At 33.1% G+C, this 25100-nt stretch overlaps 1 protein-coding gene across 1 annotated transcript; it reads right to left on the bottom strand.

Moving 5' to 3' along the window:
- Positions 1-1579: 1579 nt before the first annotated feature.
- Positions 1580-19252, bottom strand: LOC139963004 (POU domain, class 3, transcription factor 2-A-like). Its single transcript, XM_071963455.1, has 2 exons — positions 17694-19252; positions 1580-2314 (listed from the first exon to the last, which is right to left on the bottom strand). The coding sequence occupies exons 1-2, from the start codon at positions 19053-19055 to the stop codon at positions 2135-2137; spliced, it is 1542 nt and encodes a 513-aa protein (XP_071819556.1). The 5' UTR covers positions 19056-19252; the 3' UTR covers positions 1580-2134.
- Positions 19253-25100: the final 5848 nt, after the last annotated feature.

Genomic DNA, 25100 nt, shown 5'->3' with positions numbered 1-25100 from the left:
GATAATGTTTTTGAATATTCACATAATAAACAAAAGATATTCAAATGATTTGAAAGTTGAAAAATCATTGAATCGAAATAAAATATGACATATAGAAGAATGAGGAGAGCACACAGTTTAAATTGATGCAGCAAGTACCAACAAGGCTGGGAGTGTGTTAGACGATGAGGAAGAGGATGAAACACCTTAGACGTGAGCATGAGATGGGGCATCAAAACAAACTAGAAAGTATAACTACATTAAAAGGTCCATTCACAAGTTAAGAGCGAGGCTTATACTAGACACTTGTTGTTGTTTTTACTACAATTTGTCTAAAAGATGATTCTTTGTGACGTTACGAAAGGAGTATCCATATTTTTGTTATCGATAGTTGAGTCGTTATTTCCCAAATTTTATATTGTGAGGAATTCGATATTTTAATCAATATATTTCTCGCTAATAAATTTCTCGTATTCAGAATATGAAAGAGAGAGTTAACAATACTTGTTATAACTTTTTAGTTTCACTCTGATCTCAATTTTAGGTTGGAATCCTGAAACGATTGATTGAATTAAGCTACCAATCTAAACAGGCCGAAACAACAGACGATGTACTGAATCAAATTTAATTTGATTTGATCTCCAAACCGGAACTATTTTACTTTATTTGATCATGGCGGAGTGATCAAAGAAGCGAAGTGAAAATATATACATTCTTCACTCTATATATGCAAATTAGAAGCTTTTTAAATACTTAAAACAAGACACAACGTTTGAAATAAAAGTCAGATTAATTTCGAAATCAAGGACAGTGTCATGACAATATTTAAACTTAATAAAAGAAATTGTTCTACCTAGTTTTGACTACAGTTCTCTTAGAATCATTATAATTATTATTAATTGGTTTTAGTTATTAACTTGTTTTGGTCAATTGGTCAATGGTCATTTATTAACCATAACGTTTATATACTACTTCCTTAATTAAAAGAGAGAAAATTAATCAGTTGGATATCTTTATGAAACAAATTTATAGACTCCAATTCCTCACCCCCCCCCCACCCACCCCCAAAAACACCACAGACGCCTCTCCCATTTGAGATTTAGAGACTTTGAATACCGAGCTCAAATTGTGATGATTCCTTACGAATTCCGAACGCATTCAGTTATAATTGTAATTATAAATGGTAACAGATAGAAACCATCGTACTATTTTATCAACGCACATCACACTATGAGTGTACTATATGTTCTCACTCATACAATACAAGTAGTAAAGTAACGATAATTTGATATAAAAAGTTGACTATAGGCTACCTTGGATACCCTGTATTATGAGAAGAGGAATTATAATAAAAACAAAACGTATTTTCCAATATTTTGTAGTCAAATCAAAAAAAGTGAAAAAGAGATACGTATTTAAGAAAAATTAGTTTGTCACACATTTCTAGGAAAACGAAGCCTCTTGTATAGTTTGATGACAATTTTTTAGTTTATGGTCTGATCTTTTTTTCTTTTCTTTTTTATAAATAAACGATTCCCTTTTCTACACAGTATAAAGTTTACCGAGATATTATACCTTTCACTTAAACATTGTTTGTTGCTTTTCTTTCCTCAAAGGTTAAACGTATAGAAGAAATGTTTGTATTTTTATGTCTAAAGAGTTTAACTATTATGCAAATACAAGTAAACAGCTATACAGAAAAACAGTGTTTTTGGTTTTCTTTGTGACTCGATGTAGAAACCGTCACTCAGTCACTCACTAAACAAGACGTCACGAATCAAATAAACATTGGTTCAATGGTTACTCTTCCTTGTTCATTGAAGCTCATTTGGGATATACATCGATGTGAAAAGAAAAATGGAAATGACTTATTCTTATTAAAATATATTTCAGAGAGCACGAACTGCTCTGCTCTTTCAGTCAGTTTTCGGAGGTCCACATAATAATGAATGTTTCCAACCATGATATGGATAACGTAATCGGTGACGTCACCTAATATTTAACCAAAATATCGCTTAGCAAACTCACAGAATCATGTATGGAGAAAGTTTCGCCCAAAGGCTATACTGAAAATCTTTCTATGGACAGATGGAGGTATACGCATGCGTAAAGTACATGCAAACAAATTCATTTCAATATACTACCGCGGTGTTTTTCACTGCGTGGCCTGTACCGCGATATGTTGTCTGTGATGAGAGTTGTAGTGGCCGTTATTCAATGTGACGGTGGTGTGATGGTGGGATAAACCGGGATTAAGTGGTGAATGAGCTACCGGTGGAGATACCGAACCCCGTCCGCAGTGAACTGGCGATGTATCGGCACTAGAACAGGACACCTGTATGAAACAAAAGAAAAAGGGGAAAAAATGTTGATAAAATTAAATCGGAACAAACGTTACCCTGCGCATGCGTAATTGACAACGACTTACAAACTAAACGAACACACTGGATAGACGTAACATATACTAGTTGTGAACAATATATGATTATCTCTGCAAATAATGAATGGATGTCGCAAATAATTATAATAATAATTATAATAATCAACAGTTCATAGTATATCTGTGATTGAGAATAATTTTCGTTTATATAAGTATGCGTTCATGTCTGTCTGTCTGTGTGTCTGTATGTATAGTATAACATAGTATTCATCATCCTCTATGAATGAGAAAGCATTGCAGTAAATATGTTAAGTCAAGTTTTGATACTGCGTTGATTTTAAATTATCAGTTTATTTATTTTTGTCTTCCTCGCACAAAAAGTCAGTCAGTTGTTACAAAATGACTTTCTAAATTCTGACGAAATTTACATTCATATCCTTTGGTTTCGCTATGATGCAAAGCTTTTGTCGGGTTGGCAAAATCATTACCTTACAATCTTAATTCTAAAGAGTGAAAATTCACTCTTTGATATTGACTATTGTAGGAGTAATATCCACTACTTTCTGAGAGTAGAATCCTTCAAACTGAGCTTCAAAATAGAGCTAAAATATTCTCTTGTTTAGAACTAAAATTTAAGTGAAGCCACTCTTCCGTAAAAGTGAAATTCATTTCTCGAAGAAATGCTCACAAAGAGTGAATTATCAATCTTTGCAATTTCAAAATATATTCTTTTAATCAACAGTCGGTTACCGCTAGAAATAAAAGAAAGAAACATGTATACTTTCTACAATTTTATCTCATACGATCACCAATTTGTTACATCAAAACAGAAGAAAGTCGGTGGGTTCAAAACATGACAACAAAATCAAACCCGATTCCACACATTATAATAACTTCGTCTTTCTTTAGCAACATTCACATGTGCTGTTTAAAAATTTAATATTTCCTGTAAATTTCCGTACATCCCACTTCCTAGTTCCATTTTGTTTGTTTTTTGTTTGTTTGTCATGGCTGTATTCATTCAAACATTCAGTTATGCGAAGCGCTGGTAGATATGAAGAAACGCTTCTTCTTTTTTATCATTATCTTATATTCCTCTTCGATTTTGGATTTTTTTTATGTCGTTTTCACTATATACGACATTTTTTCTCCATGTTTTTATCTATCACAACATTAAACTTACTCCTGGTTTCATTAATCTTTCATCAACCAAATAGGTTGGATGCTTGTGCTAATCAGTTACCCGGGCACGACTAAGCTCTCGACAACACAGTGTAGAGCTCCCATAGCTATGTAGTGGAACTAATTGAGGCAGGTACGCGGAGTGCCTCGTGGGATGTGAAATTAATAATAGAACCAACAACTATGCATAGAGATAAAAGGGGCATTTTGAACTTGCCATTCGTGTCCCAGGTATAAAGCCGAAAAAAATTCAAGGACATTAGTTTTTTTTTTGGCTTTCTTACGAAGGTAAGTGATCCTTGCTTGAACTTCGGTGCCGCCAGTATTTTGTTCAGTTTAGACTCTCATGGTATAGCCAAATGCGTAGGGGAAAAGTCACTAATGGATAAAAATCGCAATATATATATATATAGAGAGAGAGAGGAAAAAAGCTTCACAGAATAAAAACCTGGCAGAGAAATAACTATGTGTTTTGGGGTTTTTCTGTCGTCTCAATTTTCTGCATGCTGTTCTCACAGTCCAAGTTTTGCATCTCAGAGCATTCTTGGTCGAGAGAAGATGAGGGTGAAGAACTCTACTTTTGATGAATAATTATAGGTTCCTAACAAAAATCTGTCACTTATGATTATTGTTCCCCTTATTTATATGACAAAAGAAAAGATGAGATTTGCTTCAGGCCAATATTTAGGTGCATGTTATATATAGCTATACACTGTATCCATGGTTGAGAAAGCTAAAACGATTTAGCAACAGAAAAATGGCTGAAAAGTGAACAGCAGGAATTTATCATCCACTTTTGTGCCAAATGGCGGTATTTCTCGTAAGGATTAGATATATACATATTTACGAACTAAACTCTAGTTGCATATCCCTCGCCAAAAAAAATATATTAAACTAGCCTGGTTTGTTATAAATTGGCAACATTTGGAATATTCCTCTTAGCCAAAACATCATGTAACTGAATGGTCACATATCATCAATGGTTGTAACCATGACAACTACTAGTTAAATGGAGGGGGTATCAACAAATATTATGTTGATGTTTTTTATTCTCCATTCAATTTTTATTTTTATCGTCACTGCAATAGTAATGTAAAACAATTTATTGAGATGCAATATAGTTAGCTATTGCAGACAAATAAATTAATGTTAAATGAATCGATAAATAGCAAGAAACTATAGTGCTTAACTCATTGTATGAAAAATACCGCTTGCAACTTTCGCTTTTTGAAAGAGACTTTTCATCAGCGAGAGCAAATTATATCCATAATAACTCAAAATCATGGATATTAAACTTTGAGTGTTAAAGTAAAAACTTGTAAGGATACTTAACTATTATTATCATTATTATTTGGCAACCAAAGATAATGTAGAATGCTACATAGGATAGAACTGATGAAATGGTATTTTGCGTCGAATATGCTTGCCTTTTTTACCCTTAAAGGAAATAAGATGCCCGTTAAAATATATATATATATATTGTTCTTTTAAATTACCATAATCAACAACAACTTTATAACCTAAAGATGGGATAGGTTTGCTATTTGGATTGGATCAAAACCAATCAATATGCTATAATCAGATGTGAACGAAAATGACAGGATCCATGTGTGTCATAAGATTGATGAGTAATCAAATAATTATGTGTGGATACTATTAGGCCATTACAATCTGGTCACCGTGACGCGACTAAGTCCCTATACATCCCATAAAACTAACAAAAAACTAAAAAATGCATATTTAAAGACGTTTAGTCTGAAAATAGCCAACTCTCTTTAAAGTTATATCGTTTAGCAAGAACAGCCCAAAATATGTGACTCGTATTATAAAGAAGTGTTCGCTGAGTTCCTCGTCTCCTTCTCAGATTACGTTTCATGTTAAACGACAAAGACTGGTGCCTGTCGAACGATGGGGAAATTATATGATGGATGGACTTCTCAGGGCGTCTCTATATCCTCTGTGAGAACTTTAAGAGGCTTACTTCTGACTTTGTTAGTGTGTATGTGTATGGTTGCACAAATATCTCATCCTACCATATATATATATATATATATATATATATATATATATATATATATATATATATATATATATATATATATATATATATATATATATTTATATATATATATATATATATATATATATTTATATATATATTTATATATATATATATTTAAATATATATTTATATATATATAAATATATATTTATATATATATATATATATATATATATATATATATATATAAATATATATTTAAATATATATTTAAATATTGTAACCAAAAAAATATATTTAAATATTGTAAAAAAAATAAGTTCAAAGTTTATTATGCCATTGAAATGTATCTTGAAAATCGCATTATATATACATATATATATATATATATATATTATATATATATATATATATATATATATATATATATATATATATATATATATATATATATATATATATATATATATATATAATATATTTTTGTTACAATATTTAAATAGAGAGCATTAAAAGAACTGTGTTAATTAATGTGTTTGTGGGAAATGTATATCCTACGAATGGAAGAAATATACATGATATTTAAACACTGGTAAAAGAGATTTTTCTCTGATGTATATAGAACATATAAAAGTCGAATAACCTAAAAACCGTTTCCAATAACCCTTTAAGCAAATCCACCGCAAAAAAATCATGGCAGTTGAAGATCAGAGACAGATTTGATACCGAATATCGAAATCGGATTGGGAGGAGATAATACAGAGGAAAAAGACAATATGGAGACTATAGGCTAAAACTAGCGGAAATTTTTATAAATGGGCTTCAGTTTAATGTTAAATGGCTATTTTCATTCGTTTGATATAATTTTTACGAAAGCGCTTATTCAAATTGAAAAAAAGTTGTTGATTTCAATATTCACACAAATCGATAAATTGATATATTGTCTAACTCTACGAACCTAAAGGAGAGAAACAGGGAATGGATTCAGTCTTAAAACCAATAATTTAATGATCAGGTCAGTTCTTGTATTGAACAGATAGAACTACAGGCTGTGCCCCGGTTTTATGAGCTTACATAAGCACATCTGTAGTTGTGCAGCTGTTGCAAATGTCGTGATATCTATAATAAGATACGTTGTTGTATCGGTTTCTTAAAATTTTAATTCGAAAACTATGTAAACAGTCTAACGATTTTACATTTGGTGAGTTCTGTTCGCTTTCTATTTACAAAATATGTCGTCTAAATATGACTTCTTGGTACCATCGATAAATTCACCACCATCGATTGCAACCTTTGAATAATTCATGATTTACAATCATAAGCATCATGAACAAAGAAAACCGATCATATGTTTATACGTTAACAAATCTTCTTATTCAAATATGGACTTTTGCACATTGTGTAAAAATCACAATATAGACTCGCATGAATGCGAATGTTTTGCTTATTGAGGTAAATAACCACAATAGATACGTATGAATACGAACTCGTGTAGGCTATATAGAAGTATGTTTAGCGTCGATATAAAACATATGAGGCTACGCTGAGAATTGTTAAGTTTTGTTTACCAAAGAATAGCGAAACGTGCCTTCTAATTTCTACTTTTCAAAGTGTTAATATTAGTTGAACTACAACCCATAATTTATCAATCCGTCCTGTACACCAGTTTTCTAGGAACTGTTATGTGTTTTTTCCCAACAATTTTTGGCTGTTCAGTTCGTATATCTACAGGCACGTGCACGGGATTTTTTTTATGGGATGGGGGGAGGGTTGCGTTTACTGAAGACGGCTACCTATTCATAGGACACCGTCCTGTGGGAGGGTCTTATCTTTTGCATAATTAAACTAATAATTAGACGCAAACATCTTGCTAAATCTTGCAACCATATCAACTTTTTCGTTTTTGTGACAATTGGCGCAGTTATCGTTCACATCCCTGTAGCACGAAGTGACCAGTCTGTACAGAGGGAAATGTTGAACTTTGAAAATGGGAATTAACGTTATCACAAATCTAAAAAGATAGCTTTTTACGTCGCTAACCTAGGCCCACGCACGCACCCAGTTACTCACTCACACACAGACACACACACACAAATTCGAGGGCTTACAACCTACGTTGTTTCGCAGACGTTGTATAGTGTTTTAATTAGAGTTAATACCCGTATAACACGGAGGTTTATTAGCATTAACGTACAGGGTATACATATACATCCTACACTATACAGCCGACTGCTTGGTTTTTAAGATCTTTCGACTTCACGGTCCGCTTAATGAGTTAGTTTCCGGTAAAATCTAGCACAATTTTATCGATGATGGATCATCTAGAGGCTAGGAATAGATGGGGCGTTCATCTACAGTACCACCCGACCGACAAAAAGATTTGACTAAAAAAAAAACTATTCAAACATTTAAGTAAAAACAAAGGGAAGATTGCAGGCCTATAGCTATATAGTAGAACCTGTACGAGACATTACACTGTTCTGTACCGTATTGTTCAAGTATTAAGAGATATGCACACGTCTTACAAAAATACCACATACAAAACAAATGCAACGAATTGCGATTTTTAGAAATAATAGGGAAATGAGAGAGTATAATGTTTGGTATCACATCAATAATTGATTAATTCAGTTGAAATAAAGAAACTATTGTAATTTGGGTTTTTAATCTGGAGAGGCAAAATGCAACCTACCGCTGAGGATAACTTATTGTCTGTAATTTTCATTTTGATTTTATTTAAAGAAAACTTTCATTGCGGATTATTGAATTATCCTCCTAATGATTTACACTTAGTTTCAAGCACTTATTAACTCGGAGAAAAAGAAACACTTTTATACCAAGTGTCGCATTACCATTCCGTGAAATATGGAAATTGTTGGCGGATAAAAATAGGATCACATTTTATCGGGTATTCAAATTGGTTTTCATATAGTCTTGATCATGGAAACAATATCATTTATATAGCAACTGGATAGTCGAGAGATAATCATTTTATGCACGGTACGATGTGGACAGTTTAAGTAAAAATCAGTCGTAATCGGTTAACCTGGTAGATATCATTACTTTGCAAAGATAAAAGGTTAAAAGCTACATCGTTCCATATAAGTCAATGAAACATAATGTTATGTAACAAAACATGCTACAGTTTACACAGCCTAACGTTAGAAAACGCAACGTAACGTGCTGGTATATACTGGTATAATATCAATATGCAGTATCGTAAAGTGTTGTGACAAACGTAATCAGACGTAACGTAACGTAACACAATATAAAGCGTATATATATATATTATATATATATATATATATATATATATATATATATTTATATCAAATACCTGATCCATAATATAAATGAAACTCTTTTTTTTAAATTTAGATGAATTTCCTTCTTCCGACCCTAAGAAAAGGAACCGTAGATCGAACTGCGTATATGTCTGTATGCAAAATACGAGTAACAAGATTTTTAGGTTTTTTTTTTATTACTCGAAACGTCGAAACTTTGTATTATTATAATGTATAAACGGAACAAAGAAGACATAGGACCAGATGATGATCCTCTGTTGCTACCCATGAATCTAAATAAAGTATTTCCGTGTGTCAATAATCAATAGAAATATGAAAAATTCGTTATCTAAACTCAAAAAAATTATCACCAGCTACGAATCATTACGAACATGAATTATCCACAAAAATCCGGTACCATAATATTTTTCGAGAAAACTTGTTTCTTCGCGTAAATTATTATTATTATTATTATTATCATTATTTTTTAACAGATTCACGAAATACTGAATGTAACGTAAAATAAGCCATTAAAGATGAAATTAAGACGAACCAATTAAAACTGTCATTTAAAAGGATATTCCAATAATAAAAAGAAAACAAAAACATTTTCTATATTTTTCTGTATGTTAGAAACCAAAATTGTGCTTACTACAATCTTGGGCCAATTTAAAAGATTTTCCTCTTTGAAAAAATGGATATGAATTAACATATACAAAGACATGAAACAAAACATATCTAGACAGACAGTTTGTCAGTAATATTATGGAGTGCTACGGTTCCTGACAATTTTAAATCGTTTCTAAGAGCTGTTGACTTTGTCTTTAATCCTTAGCCCTAGTTCTTCCTAAAAGTTCAAACAAACACGCAAGGAAAACCATTTACTAAGAGAGAAAAAGATGAAAGAAAGAAAGAGGTGGAGAGAGAGGAAACGTCGAAAGGAGAAAAGCAAAGAATTTGTTACTTGAAGTTATTCAAAGAAAGGTAAAATTTTAGGTCAGATAAGTCAGATGATCTGACATAATTGAGAAAGGCTCAAGGTTTACCAAACTTAATGCCACATTTTAAAAGCTTTACTTTACTTTTATAGACATAAAACAGTGTGGATATCTTATTGGTAATGACTATATATGACTATATACCAATTCGCATGCAATTATAATTCTTAAAGCAGTTTTTTTTTATTATTATCATCCTTTCGATTTTCACAAAAGCAAAACGGCACCTTTTATGTGTTTTCTTTTTCAAAAGGTAACATATTTATATCAACAAAATTGTCAATAAAACAAGATTTATTTCAAAAGAGGTTTTTTTTTGTGTGTACCAAGAATTTAGGAATAAAGAAAGAAAGAAAAACTCAATTTGCGACAAATATGAGTTATCAATCCAACAAGTATGCCCTGAGGCTTTAACCTTCACAAGCCAGTCGTTTCATTATCAGTGTCCTGTTTCGTGTTGTAATCTCATTCCAACATCGGTGTAACACCCTTAAGGCGGCATGGGCCTCTTTGATTTTTCCTTTTTTTTTAAACTTCACATACAGATGTGGCCATTGTAATTACAGTTAACTTAATATCTGCCATGGGATTGAAAATTGTTGACGAAATTTGTCATGAACTTTTTTGATTTTGAGAGAATAGGAAACTTGCAACACGGTCTATATGACTCAAATGTGACTGATAGAAACAGTTTGGAATCCATGGGGTGATGACATTAACCCCTTTTCCCTTTCCTCTCATTTTTTATGGGAAGGGGAGGGGGAAGGGGAGGGGAAGGAGGTGTGGTAGAAGGAGATGGTTGGGTGGGGATGTGGGTCGATATTGCTGTAAAATAGTTAATAATCTGCATAAAACATTGATGTTTTTATCAAGTTGACACGTGAGTCCAACAGAAGTTATTTCATTCGTGAATTTTCAACCATTTCCTAACTCGTCTCAATTTCCTTCTACAAATTAACCATTTTCTGTAGATTTGGTTATTTGTTATATTTCCATATCGTTAAAGAAATCGTGCAATGCTAGCGTAGCTCACGATAATTTATGTCAGCAATGTGAACATGGACTAAAAGATTTCTCTATTGTATTAGTGTTCTTATTCGTCCCTTATTCTTCCTCGTCTGCAGAGAAAATTATACTAAATTATTATTACCCCGAATACATGCATTTTTCCTGCAATGGCAAAATATACTCATAAGAATAGAAAAAACACGACACAAACATAGATACAAACACAACGCACACATGGGCAAGTTTTACATTCAGACTGAGCAACCCATTGTTCTTTCCATTGTTCACATCCATGTACCCTAACCTTAACAATACCCCTTAACAATAGAATTCTTCCGAGGACGTACAATACCCCTTAACAATAGAATTCTTCCGAGGACGTACAATATCCCTTAACAATAGAATTTTTCCGAGGACGTGGAGATTCTTTTCAAAGGACGTCCGAGGACTTGGGATTCCTTTGTTCAATTCTTCAGTCAGAATACAATACAAGTGTACAGAAATATATATATATATATATATATATATATATATATATATATATATATACACACATATATATATATATATATATATATATACACACACATATATATATATATATATATATATATATGTGTGTGTGTATATATATATATATACACACATATATATATATATATATGTGTGTGTATATATATATATATACACTTACTCCTCCCAAAATAACTTTGTAATGTTTTAGTTTTCCCTCAGAAAATCCAAACGACGGAGAAGACACGGCTTGTGTAAAGGCAACATGCAATGATTTGTCAGTGACGGTAAACTGTGTACGGATTGTTCATCTTGAAATGAAACCGAGAACGCACGAGAGCAACAGGTCTGTCTCTTTATACGCGTTGGAGGAGGCGTTTCTGAGTCATCAACAGAGCCAGAGACAAGAATGAACATTTTGTTTGGGTAGATGAAGGGCAGGGAAAATAAAAAAAAACTGCAAGGCGAAAGGAAAGGAATATATTGCCCGGAAATCTCTTACTATGTTACCATAAGAATGGAGTAGAAACCAATAAAATTCTAAAAATAAATTTACTTAAGATAAATGATCATGACTAAAACACTGACATTCCTGTTTGAAAGGTAAAGAAAAAAAGGCAGATCAATTTCTGCCTTTTATTTTAGTCTTTTTTGTTCATATTTTATTTACTTTTAATAATACAAATATTGTCAACACGGGTTGGGTGATCACGTGATTCTTCCTGTAGTTATTTCACTGATATCGCACCAATGTTAAATACACGTACTACCTCGACTTAGGTTATATTTTTCCTTTGATATTATTATTTCGTTTACATAATGACGAATATTTTTCCAAAAATAAATCATTTATAACATTTTTAACACTTCATTAAAAAACGCCTATATTTACTTTGTTTCCTTTTGATCTAATTTTGTTTCTTTGTTTTTATATCAATTATATTGTTTTTAAACTTTTAAGGAACAACCCTACTGTATGATGTTTAATAACCAATCGTCTGTAGGAAACTAAAAACGGTTGAAATTAAACTTTTCACTACATGCGACTTCACGCTGGTAAAAAAACCCCAGAACATTGTCAATAGATACTTTTGCAATATATAGTGAATGAGGTGTAAGCATAATACAATGCCACGCGACAGGGTTCATGAATATGCAAAAGGCGATATAGGTCTACATACTAAATACCGCTACTGCTACCCATAGCAGTATACACATCGCATAAGTAAGCCTACTCCATATATACTGTACCGTACTACTGACTGGAAATTCTGTACATGATCGATTAGTCAAACAGATTGAAATGTGTTCTGAATGCTAATAAGCTGCCGCTGTTGTTTACATATCGAATTAGCTCTCCATGTATTTAACTTATTCACAGATCCAATTTGTGTCATACAGATCGTTAGCGTACGACACTGAGCAAACCATGTGCGTATGTGTGTAACACTGATTTCTGTGCCTGCGTGTGTAAAAATCTCTGTCTGTCTCAATGTGTATGTGTGCGAAGATGGATAACCTTTGGTGTAGATAATCATAAAATTATCGATAAAAATCTTCAAATCAGAGATCAAAGACGAAAAACGCCGACAGATTTGAGAATCTGTGTGATGGCTTGTTCGAAAATTAGTCAATGGGTTAATATTTTGTGACACAAATATTTATAAAAATATATTGTATATAGTTTCTTTTGTTTTAGTTTGATGTGTTCTATTGTATACTACTGTAATTCAGTCTCTGTAAATAAATAACATTAAATAAAATATAATAATACATGATGTAAAGTAGTATGAAGCGTTACAAATATATAAAGATTCCACTATTTGCTGCTGAAGAGTTTTAAAAGTAAAAGAATTTCTTTAATTTGGGTTAATTATAGTTTTGCAATTTTTTTTTATCGATATTGTGTTTTCCTTATGATCATAGATAGAGTATTATTTTCAAAGTGAAACAGTAATTTGGCAACAAAAGCGAGACTAATAAGTTCTTTTGTTAAATCGAAAACCACAAAGAGACTGTTTGTAAATGTTAATGTTGACAATACAATAGCACACATTATCCTAGTTACAGAGACATTTTGATAGAGTCAAGATTAGTTTTAATAACATATCTATATTTTATTTGTTTTCTTTTTAATTGTAGCTAAATTAAAACGTTTTTGAAACTGCAGTTTTCTGACTTTTTTTTACAAAGAATTGCTTGGTCCTAGGTTTTTGCTCAAGTGTTTGCTTTTATTAAACTAAAACATTACAAAATGCATCATTAAAAGGTAATAATTCTTTCCTAATGATATGGAAATCTAGGCTTCTAAAGCAATTGTAAATAAACGATATAATATTATGAATATATGCCTAATATTTTATTTCTGAATTTTAAACAGTGTATATTGTTAAACAGTTGCTTTTTTCTGTAATACTAAAATAAAACAATTTTCAAATACGGTAATCAGTAGCGAAATTTCCATTTTCTTTTAGAAATAGTAATTACCGATATTACTAAGCGTAAAGTTCACCTCTTAAATAAAAGCGTTATTTTTTGTATATATTGTAACAATATAATGATATAATTCATTGTTGCTTATTGTGTGTAGGAATACAGTATTTGAGTCAATGTGCTACGAATCTTTTCAATTTTATTGGGGGTTTCAAAATAATATAACCATAGCATTCGAAACTAAATAGATTTTTTTTCCTGACCAGAATATATTTACGAAAAGGCTTAATATAGTACTTTGAATAATCTTTACTTATGTCATACCATATATATTATACAGTACGCTATATAACTTATTGTGTAATGGGATTCCGTTCATTCCAAACATTTAATATTTTATATAAAATAAACCGTTTTCAAATTTATCAATAACATCTTGAATTATGTCTATTGAATGATAAATCTATGAAGATTAAACCTTTAATATGAACTAGTTTATCTGCAACATTTAGCCCCCCCCCTCCCCACCCTCCTTTTTATTTGTTTACAGAGGGAATATTTTAGAACCGACCGTAGTTTGAAATAATGAACAGACGAAAGCAAATATGACGATACCTTCACAACTAGATTTAATTTTCAAAGTATGAAAAAAGATAACTTGTTTGAATACACATGTCCCCACTTTACATTTAGAATGACTTTTTATTCTTAGTATTAATTAATTATTTTATTAAATTACTTATTTTCTGCAACGTCATTTCTTTGTTTATCATTTATTCTAGTTCTTTGCTTCTCTACGGAGTCAACTGGATCAAGTTAATTCCAGTTATATATTATATAGTCCAAATTAAAGAACAATAATGAACAAAAACTACCACACAGGGAAACTAAACCATTATCGTTACCCTGTGTATATATGGAGTTATTCCTCTAGACTTTTTTTATTTTCTCTTTTATGTATACGGGAATTTCATTTTATGTAAATGAATTTTTCAATCCAAACTGGTTAACAAAAAACAAAAAATGCCTATAGAGTCAAAAAAAAAAGTGATTGAAATAACTGACAAAATTATCAAAATAGCTGATCATTCAGTGAGCCTTTGCTTAAATTCCGTTTGTTTGATTTTTTTGTTTGTTTTGTGTTTCAGAAGCCGGTGTTCTCACCTTAACTTCATAACAAGCGCGTGTTTGTATTTTCTCTGATTGATATGCACATATTAATGATGCAAGGTACAACACATGAGAAATAGTACGTTACTTGCGACTGCAAACTTAATTATGGATGTCTTTAGTATGCCTCGCGGACAAATTGTGGAATAATTCACATAAATTTTATCTTTCCGATCAGGATTGATAAGCAAATTTATTGTTATAAATCATTGTGTGTGTTTTTTTTTTCAATTAAATTTTCGGCATTGAACTTCGATTTTTCGTTGAGGGAAAACCAAAAAGTTTGATTGAAATGTTTCCAATATTTGATATTATATCACGAAAGGAGAAAGGAAATTTGAAGTTAAAGCATTTGTTACATATTATTTTTTAGCCAACTTTGCTATTGTTATTGTTTGTTTTGTTTGTTTCTACAGTTTATTCTAGATCGAAAGATTCTAAAGATTCTAAAATTGAAATTTTACACAAAAATTCCAAAGCAGTTGGTTACTGTTATAGAAGGAAAGGTTTCAAGTTATATAATAACATAATTTTCGTGAAAATTAAGTGTCCAAGTTTTTTGTTTTCTTTTTTGTTGAGAAGGGGAGGCTTACGATTCCTCTTTATCGTTCTCCGAAGTGGTTATTATAATAAATAGACAGAAGGTTCTAATCATAGATATTTGTCTAAATAATTGCAGAAATATGTTAATTACACCAAATTAATGTATTGTTTAGCAATTAAGGACTTTTTAGTTTTTGGTTGAGTAAATTGATCTATTTTCTCTGTTTCATTCTTCTATCTTCAATAAAAAGTCAATGTTGCCGGAAACTTTGCCACAGAATTAAACAAAAATCGTTTATCAAATGCAACGAAAAACAGGCAAAATTATGTTATTTGTATCACCCAACCGTGAAAAATCCCCAGTGAACGAAAACAAAGCCAAAACTGCGGTTGGTGCAATAAAACGTAATTCAGTTTTTCCTTCCTAGTTTGTTAATCTATATTCAAAGAACAATACAAAATACAAACTTATGCACAAAAGCAAAAATTGGATCCATTTTTCTCTAATTAAAAAGGTTTACAATATATGTATTTCAGAAATGCTATTTCAGTATTTTGTTTATGAACGAGCACGTTGTCAATGGATATCAAATATCACTGCAAATTTAACTTTCCAATTTTCGTTTATAGGACTATTGAGCAGTAAATAATAATGATTAAAAGTGTAATGCCTGGAAAATGAAGTAATCGATGAACATATTACTTAAAAAAAATTCACAATTTGACCAGCTGGTCTCTTTGGAGAAATCATGTTTCACATTGCAGTAATTGTTACTGTGTCCTATTTTATCTCTCTCTCTCAATCTGTAGATAGAAATATCGTCTTTTTCTTATAATAAAAAAAGAAATACGACCTATGTATATAACATTTTTATTAGATTCAAATTAAACAAGTTAATCGATATTACAGGCGAGCGTACACGATATGAATATTAATGAAATCATTCATATGTACACAAGTATATAAATATACTTTTTAAGCGTGCTGTCGCTTATTCATAGGTATATTTGATAACAACTCTGTCCATATTTATTTTGGGGGCGTTTTATTGATAATTTTACTCAATAGTAAGAAATATAGAATAGTTACACTGTATCTATTGAACCCAATCATTTTTATTGTTGATATAATCCCTTTCTCTGCTATATTTCTAGCTCTTCTGCAGTATATACTACAGATTCTTCTATTCTTTTATTTTATATTTCTCTCTTTCTTTATTTTCTCATCATTGACAAAATTTATGCTTGCCCGTACTTTTGCCCGTCCTTTAATAACTTTTACCGACTTATCGTTGAAACGAAATATGGTGAACTTTACTTTCAAATTTGTCTTTTACCGTAAATAACTGCCTAAGGTTTTTAGCAAAGAAGATAAAATTCTCGTAGCGTAATGAAACAACCTATGATTTATCAACAAACTAACTAGCCCTTAGGTGAGAAATCCCTAAAACAATATTACAGTCTTAAATTGGGTTCCTTTGGCGCTTAATAATAACTATTTGTTGGTGGTAGTGGTGGTGTATACATTTTGCCTCTGAGCAGTTACTACTTATATACAGTATAGTATCTTCTTTGTTCGGAGATGCGACATGGGAGTTGCAGCATGTTTCTAACGGCGCTAGATCAATAGACCCTTTTTTTCTTTTTTAAAAAAGAGGGTTCGTTTACAATGTAGCTTAAATAGAGGTTGATTAACGCGTAAGGCTTCACTCTTTTAATAGAGACCACAACAACAAAAACGAGGCTTTTGTTATGTTGGTACACACATCGCATCTGTAGTGTAAGCAGGCTAAAAAGGTGCCGTGGTAAAAATGTTGTTTGTAAACTAAAAGCAAAAAACAGGCAGTCTCTTATTTTTAGACTTTGTCTAAACATGTTATTGATGTTTGTGTTGTTATAGCGTTATATATGTATTATCAACTGTAATTACAAAAAAGAAAAGCAACATGTTATCAACACTTTGATATGAATTAACGCCGAACTAAAACTTCCTCTATACAAACTGTATATTATTATTATTATTACAAAATAGATTTATGAATAAATTAATATAAATTTGACTATTAATCAGGAAGGGACAACTGAACTGAATGTTATGGAATTAAATTACAACACAAAAAGGGAAGATAATTTATCAGGGTCGGGGTGGAGGGTTGGGGGGGGGGTGATAAGCAATTTTTTAACAGAAACAAATATCTTACCTGTGAGTGTGACCCTAAACTGTGCATAAGAGGTTGACCACGTGATGAGTGCAGCGAATTAACCTTCACGGGTGGAGAAGTGGACGCAGGTGGCGATGGCATCATACTTTCCGATTGTGGTGGCGTCCCATCCGAGGTACCATCTCCCTCCCCATCAAGGCCATTAATTGGAGGGGTCATCCTTTTTTCTTTCTGTCTGCGGTTACAGAACCAAACCCTCACGACCTCCTTCTCCAATTGAAGGCTGTCCGCTAGCGACGATATCTCCTGCGCTGACGGCTTCGGTTGTTTTAGGAATGCATTCTCCAGCGCACCTTTGATCGTCACTTCTATGCTTGTCCGCTTCTTGCGTTTCCGGCCTTGGGCTGCGATTTTATCCAAGCAAGACGGCGATCCCGAAGTCGAATCCGCCTCTTCTAACCACTTAGCGAGCAGTGGCTTCAATTTACACATATTCTTGAAGCTCAACTGTAGCGCTTCGAATCTACAGATGGTGGTCTGACTGAACACATTTCCATATAGAGTTCCCAACGCAAGCCCAACGTCAGCTTGGGTGTATCCCAGTTTTATTCGTCTCTGCTTGAAGTTTTTGGCAAACTGTTCTAGATCGTCCGAAGAAGGTGCCTCATCCTCATGAGGTTCTGGCATGACCGAGCTAGGCCCATTTGAGAGAGCAAGGTGGTGGGCCCCTGTCATGCCACCCCGGGGACTTCCGTTCATGTGCATGCCGTACTGGTGGCTATACTGTCCGTGTGTTCCTCCGACCATGCCGTTCATTGCCCCGTACATTGCATGATGGGTGGCCGCAGTCGGGACGTTATGTCCTAGCGATGCATGGTTAGAATTCGTGGTCATTGATAGAGCGTACGACATAGGCATAGTTACATGAGCGTTACCAGCTGTGCTCCATCCGTTTAGATTTTGAGCGTGATTCGAACGGTGTAAATCTGGAGAGAGATCTTCTCTCGATTGTAGAGATGGTTTAACATCCTGTCCGAGAAGGGTCGCCGACATACCAGACCAATGTCCATGGTGTGCCGGGTGGCCATCTGCGTGGCTAGCAGTCGGTGCACCAAAACCGGCCACGGCCCACTGTCCGCCTGCGTGGGCCAAACTCAGTCCATTCATGGCACTAGCTGGTGCCTGCTGAAGAAATTCATTTCCGTATTTCTGATACATGACATTAACTTGCCCTTGCATCGCTAAGTAATGATCCGACGGTGAGGCATGGGTGTCACTCCCGCAACTCGATGTGACCATCAGCGAAGAGGCAGAACTTGACGGAGAACTTGACGATAAACTGTGCGAGCTTGATGGGCTGAACTCACCGCTGTTACTGTGAACAGTCAATTGGGGCTCCATGCTTACAAAGCACGACACTGCAACGGGAAAAAAAACCTCAACCCTGATCTGACTTGCAAAATAGTCGGAGCTCACCAACCAGAGTAAACCAGCGCAGACCCTTTTTTTCTGAATGAATAAAAAAAAAGCCAAGAAGATAATAAAAAAAAGTGTTTCCTGACTGACGTGTAAGGGTTTGTGAGAGTAGTTCGACTGTCTTGAAACACTTTTCAACTGGCAGAGTTAAAAAGCTAGCATTTATTGTGCGTATATTTTGAACAAACAGTTTTTGGTTGAAAGGGGCGTGGTCTTATGTTGTGATTGGTTGCTGCTTGATGATAGACGGGTTTTACACGGCCAAAAAAAAAAAGTCGAACATATGTCACGGAGACTATACTATAGCTGGCATATAAGCAGAGAAGAAAGAAAAAAAGATAAAAGATAAAGAGGGAGAAAGAAAGAGAGGGATGGAGAGAGTATAGGAACAATTACAGTAACTTACACAGCCGCAGTCATGTTGTCAAATTCTCTTCGCTTTTGTTAAATGGTTCCTCTCTGAATGCTTAATGGAGGAGATGAGATTGAAGAAAGAGCCGAGATTAGTTGTAATGAGGACACAAAGTTTGTTGTCGAAGAGCACAATGCTGTCGTTTATACACGCGCCAGTGTTTAGCTTTAGACAGTTAATGAAACTTTTTCTTCTAGTTCTTCTTCTCTAAACCACAAGACTTGAGACTTTTTTTTTTTTGGTAATTTTTTGGGTTTTTTTTTTTTGTGAGGAAACAAAATCATTTGAAATTATACACACGGGTAGTTTTTGTTGCAAAAGTTGAATTTAGCAGAATTAACAAAGACGGACTGGTGTCGGTAACTAAAATGTTACAAAGAGTATCTTTAATTGAGTTAAATGTGGGTAAGTGTAAATAACGAAAATTAAACTGTTTATGTCAAAAAGAACTTGAAAGTCTGATGATGTAAAAAAACATAAATATATCACAATACTAAACGAATATTAGGCTACAAGTAAAAAATGTTTTCTCTAATATCAAATTAAAGTAACCCAGGTGGTAAAGGACCATATAGATCACTGACATAAACACAATCAAATAATTATTTTATGTATCATATATTTCAATAAAAATAAGATAACAAAATTATGTCGTTAAAGTTTTTCATGAGTATTCCATTTTTTAAATATGTATTCATGTGATTTGATGATTGGATTTTAATTATTTGTCGGAAAACTGTAGAATAGGTAAGTATGAAAACGAAAAGAAGCGGTTTACAAAATGCAAATATTAAAAGATATACAGAATTAATCCAGTGTGATTGGTTTTCTATATTTGGCAATAACCAAAATGACGTTCCCAAAGTAATGATTTATGAAAACAAAGTATCAATTGATTATATGTATATATATATATATATATATATATATATATATATATATATATATATATATATATATCCTATAAAATAAGTAAGGTATCAACTTATCAACACTCTTGTGCTCCTTTTCAACACTTCAATAAGATGTATTCGTTGGAAATATATGTTACTTGGAGTTTTACACACACAAAATTATTATTTTGTTTTACTTTTTTATTATTTATTATTATTTCATTTTTTGAGACAAATACGTAAAATATGCTTTATATGTTGTTAACTTAAGCTAGAAATATATAAAACAGTGAATCAAATTTGCGAGTTTAATCTCTAAAGTGCGCCATACTTAAAAAAAAAACCCATGTTATAGGTTGGGATATGTGCTACGTTGTACATAACGACACACACACTCTCTCACTCTCCTCTTTGATATGAAAATCTCTGATCATTTTTTCTTCTTCTGGGCTTATAGTGAAATTCATATTACGTATAGAAATACATCGCTTACAAGTGGCTGGCCTCAGTTCGTACAAGGAGTGCGGTACTATACAATGTTTGAACACCGCGAGAAACGGAATGAACTGTGTTGGTTCAACATACACACATGCTCGCATCTTCTCAATCATTTCAATGACAAAAATTTCTTTCGAGAGGTTTCCAATTTTTTTGTGTTATCCCCTCTGATTTCATACGTACTTGAAAACTTCGCCTAGACACTAATGCACAAATATGTCACTTTTTTAACCAGCCGTTTAATTCCCTGACCATCCCATTGTAGGCGATCGGTAAACAACTAAAAACGTGCTTCATTTAGAACCATTGCTTGCTCTTTACATTACAGAATGAAACCTACGTAGCTCTATGACTTGTTTTAGCAGCTGGTAGATAACACACTATTTTGATCAGGGTGGTATACGATAAATGTTCGGGGAAAGGGAAACCCGTGTAATCACTTTTTTAACAAATTATTCGTTTTCCCATGTGAGTGAGTAAAAATAAAGAAGTGTTTCCAAACAATTTTAATTTAATCAAAAGGCAGAGTATAACCACTTCGTGTTGGTGTACCTTGTATTGCTATTATAGTGTTAACGAACATATATTTCATAGTGAGTAACGGACGAACCCTTAGCACACACACACACACGCACACCAATATATATATATATATATATATATATATATATATATATATATATATATATATATCTGATTGCACCACGGTTTAATGTATAACGGTATACCGTGCTTACTTGATTTAAAACCGGTATTGTTGGCGTGCGTCAACTGGGTTGTAACAATTGTAGGAATAAAATACAACTCATCCCCCCCCCCCCCTAACTAGAGCCTAACTTAAGATACAATATTGGTCTCCTGTCGTATTATCAAGAAATAAACGGTCATGCTGTTTGCTAGATTAGAACGTTTAGGGCCACCGTCGGTGTCTCTGATGACGATTCATGGCTCTGAAGAACGGTTATAGTTCTTTAGTCTTTTAAAGATTTCAACCGTTGCATGTTCCTGTTCTTTCTTTCGTACTATTTCCTGTCGATATAATCCACCAAGTCTTCGGTTTAAACTGGATGATCTTCCGCCTCAATTGAGAAATAGCAAAGGCTTGATAGGATGTGTTAACGAACTACTTAAGGCAATTATTATACCACATTGTACTACAGTGTTCTCATATCTCTGCGAACTCGACATATCACAATAGAAACGGCTGAAGAGTAAATACTATTGTCCACCGCTATAATACGTGAGAAGTTTGGAATGAATAAAAGAATGGTTCCGCCAAAGTTAAAATAGGTGCTGAATACTGTTGATGTTGTATCGAATTTATCACGAGTTAAAACTTAGACAAAAGAAAAGGAATAAAAAGAGCCGAGTTTTTGTCCGGGTAATGATCTCTGGAAAGAAACTATTTAAGACATATAAAGACAAGGTGTTAGTGTTTTGATTAGAAAGTTTGAGGAACTAATTAAAATCACGGAGAGAAGGGACCCCGAGAAAAGAGACATGTGATTATATAGTCGAGGTGCGAAATGTTTTCCGAAATAAAAAGACAGATTTAGAACTCAAAGTAGCGATCAAATAAACAACAGCGGAAACTTGTAGGGAGCACCCTAATAGATAATAGAATGGCCTTAAGGTGAACTGGCCTACTAATGACGGTTGCAGGGAATAAATAGGCTGATGGAAACAGTTATATCACAAAAATAATCAGGTAAGATTGGATTGTTTACGAACACACAAATTCCTTTCTCGTTATCTTTGGATACCGTATTCTTCAGTTTGTGTGTATGTATATATATATATATATATATATATATATATATATATATATATATATATATATATATATATATATATATATATATTGTTTCTCTACTCTTTAGTAAACATATATCGTTGTACAAATATATCAACTCCATTAACCTCGTGACCGACATGTGCAATTAACAAAGAAGACAATAACTTATATAATGAACAAACATACGATTTTGGTGTTTTACCCCCTTTCATGGGGTCCTCCACTTAAAAGAACATTTAATCAACCAACCACAAGTCTTAGATAATACATGTAAAGTAACTATCTAAAATCTCAAGGGATTTCTTTATCTTCTAACGATCATTTCTTTTCTCATCTTTTACAATGTTGACCAGACGCTTTCGTTTTTACTCTTTTTCGAGAAATAAAATCTAATACTATCAGAGTAAAATGCTTCCATCGGTCATTCTCTTCAGAGATAAGTAACACTTTTGCCTTAATAGAGTTCCCATTTCTTGGTGCCCGTAGGGGTTTACAAAAAAAGTAGCCTTTTTATGTGAGGTTTGGTACAATACAGTTATACGTCATTGTTCACTTAATGGCTATTATTCCGTCTCATCACAGGACTTGTCACAGCTTTGGTTGGATTTTACTAAACCTACCTCTATATGTTTGAACTCACCAGGTACAGTTAGACATGAACAAGAAAATTGTCTGTTCGGTTCATGGTTTATTATTCGTGTTACTATACAGATGCCCTGTACACATTATAGTAAAGTCCGTTTGTATTCCAACTTAGTTTTGAAACAAAGATCAGCTTTTAAATGTGTGACTTGATACATTAACATAGTAAGAGTACCAAGACCTAGAGATAGACTGAAAGTGAATCCATAATTGTACTCGTGTTCTAGCATAGTTTCCTGTACTCGTCTCATGGATTGTACTCGAGTACTCGTCTCATGGATTTGTACTAGAGTACTCGTCCTCATTGAGTTGTACTCGTGTACTCGCGCACTGTATAAATCTAGTATAGATTTAAACGCAGGATTTTGTACTCGTAGTCGTGTTTTAGTATAGTTTCCTGTATGGGTACTCGTTATCATGGATTTGTACTCGAGTACTCATTCTCATGGATGTGTACTCGTGTTCTCGTGTATTGTAGAAATCTACTATAGAATTAAGTGCAAGATTTTGTACTCGTAATCGTGTTTTAGTATAGTTTCCTGTATGGGTACTCGTTCTCATGGATTTTTACTCGAGTACTCGTTCTCATGGATTTGTACTCGAGTACTCGTGCATTGTGGAAATCAGTGTAGATTTTAGTGTAAGATTAAGTACTCGTGCTTAGATCCTTGTACTCGTATATATACTTGTACTCATATCAAGGAGGATTGTGCACATCCTGTTGTACTCGTACAGTATACATTGCACAGAACGAGTCTTTGGGGAAGTTGTTACTGTTATTACGTAACGTGTCTAGAGGTATATACAAGTGAGTGTATTGGCTCCTTTGCACAGACGAGTATGGCAAGCCATGTGGGACAAACACCGCATAATATATCCGCGTATTAATTCGAATATATACGCGTATTAAGTCGAATATATATGTGTTGTACATGTGTAAAGTTTCGCTTTATGAAGCGATCTCGCGAGCCCGCCAAAACATTTATCGTTGGTATATGTACACAGCAAGAGCGGAAATGTGTTTTCGTGTATATTCTAATTAATCCGTGAAATATTGGATTTAATCCTCATATTTATTCTATTTAATACGTGTATATATTCGAATTAATACGTGTATATATTCGAATTAATACGTGTAAATATTCGAATTAATACGCGGATATATTTGGGCCATATGATTGGCTAATAATATATACGCGTATATATTCCAATTAATACGCGTATAAATTACGATTAATACGCTGATATATTATGCAGTGTTTGTCCCACATGGCTTGCCATAGACGAGGGCTTTTACGTAGATACTGTACATTGCTAACAATTAACTGAGTGAATCTGAGGGGTATAAGGGTGGTATAGGGTCGGACTGGGTAGGGTGAGGGACGTAATGGGTGGAATTGGGTGGAATTTAGGGGAGTGTGGGAAGGGGAAAGGTTGGGTGTTGGAGGGGTATATGGCATCAGGAGGGGGGAAATGATTACGTCATAACCAGCTGCTATCGAGTCTTTCAATCTTCAGTTCATTAGAGCATCCTCTTACAGTTCGCCATTTTTTGTCCCTCAAATATGCTAGAATGTATGAGCAAAATGGTCAGCCATATTGACCTGCCAATATACATGCAAATTAACTACTACCGTCATAGCATTTGCCAACACCGATAAATACAAATTGCTAATATGAAAACAATTCCATGCCTGGGGATAAATTAAATATATATATATATTTTAGCA

This window comes from Apostichopus japonicus, chromosome 21, assembly GCF_037975245.1.
Source record: "Apostichopus japonicus isolate 1M-3 chromosome 21, ASM3797524v1, whole genome shotgun sequence".
Classification (NCBI taxonomy): Eukaryota; Metazoa; Echinodermata; class Holothuroidea; order Aspidochirotida; family Stichopodidae; genus Apostichopus; species Apostichopus japonicus.
The sequence above is the reverse complement of the archived record's forward strand: the minus strand, read 5'-3'. Positions and strand labels throughout refer to the sequence as shown.

What these genes read in the sequence shown, in the direction of transcription:
- LOC139963004 (XM_071963455.1), bottom strand. Translation starts at nt 19,055, where the DNA reads ATGGAGCCCCAATTGACTGTTCACAGTAACAGCGGTGAGTTCAGCCCA. An exon ending in GTTTAGGGTCACACTCACAG is followed by an intron (nt 2,315 to 17,693) that starts GTAAGATATTTG and finishes TGTTTCATACAG; the next exon opens with GTGTCCTGTTCTAGTGCCGA.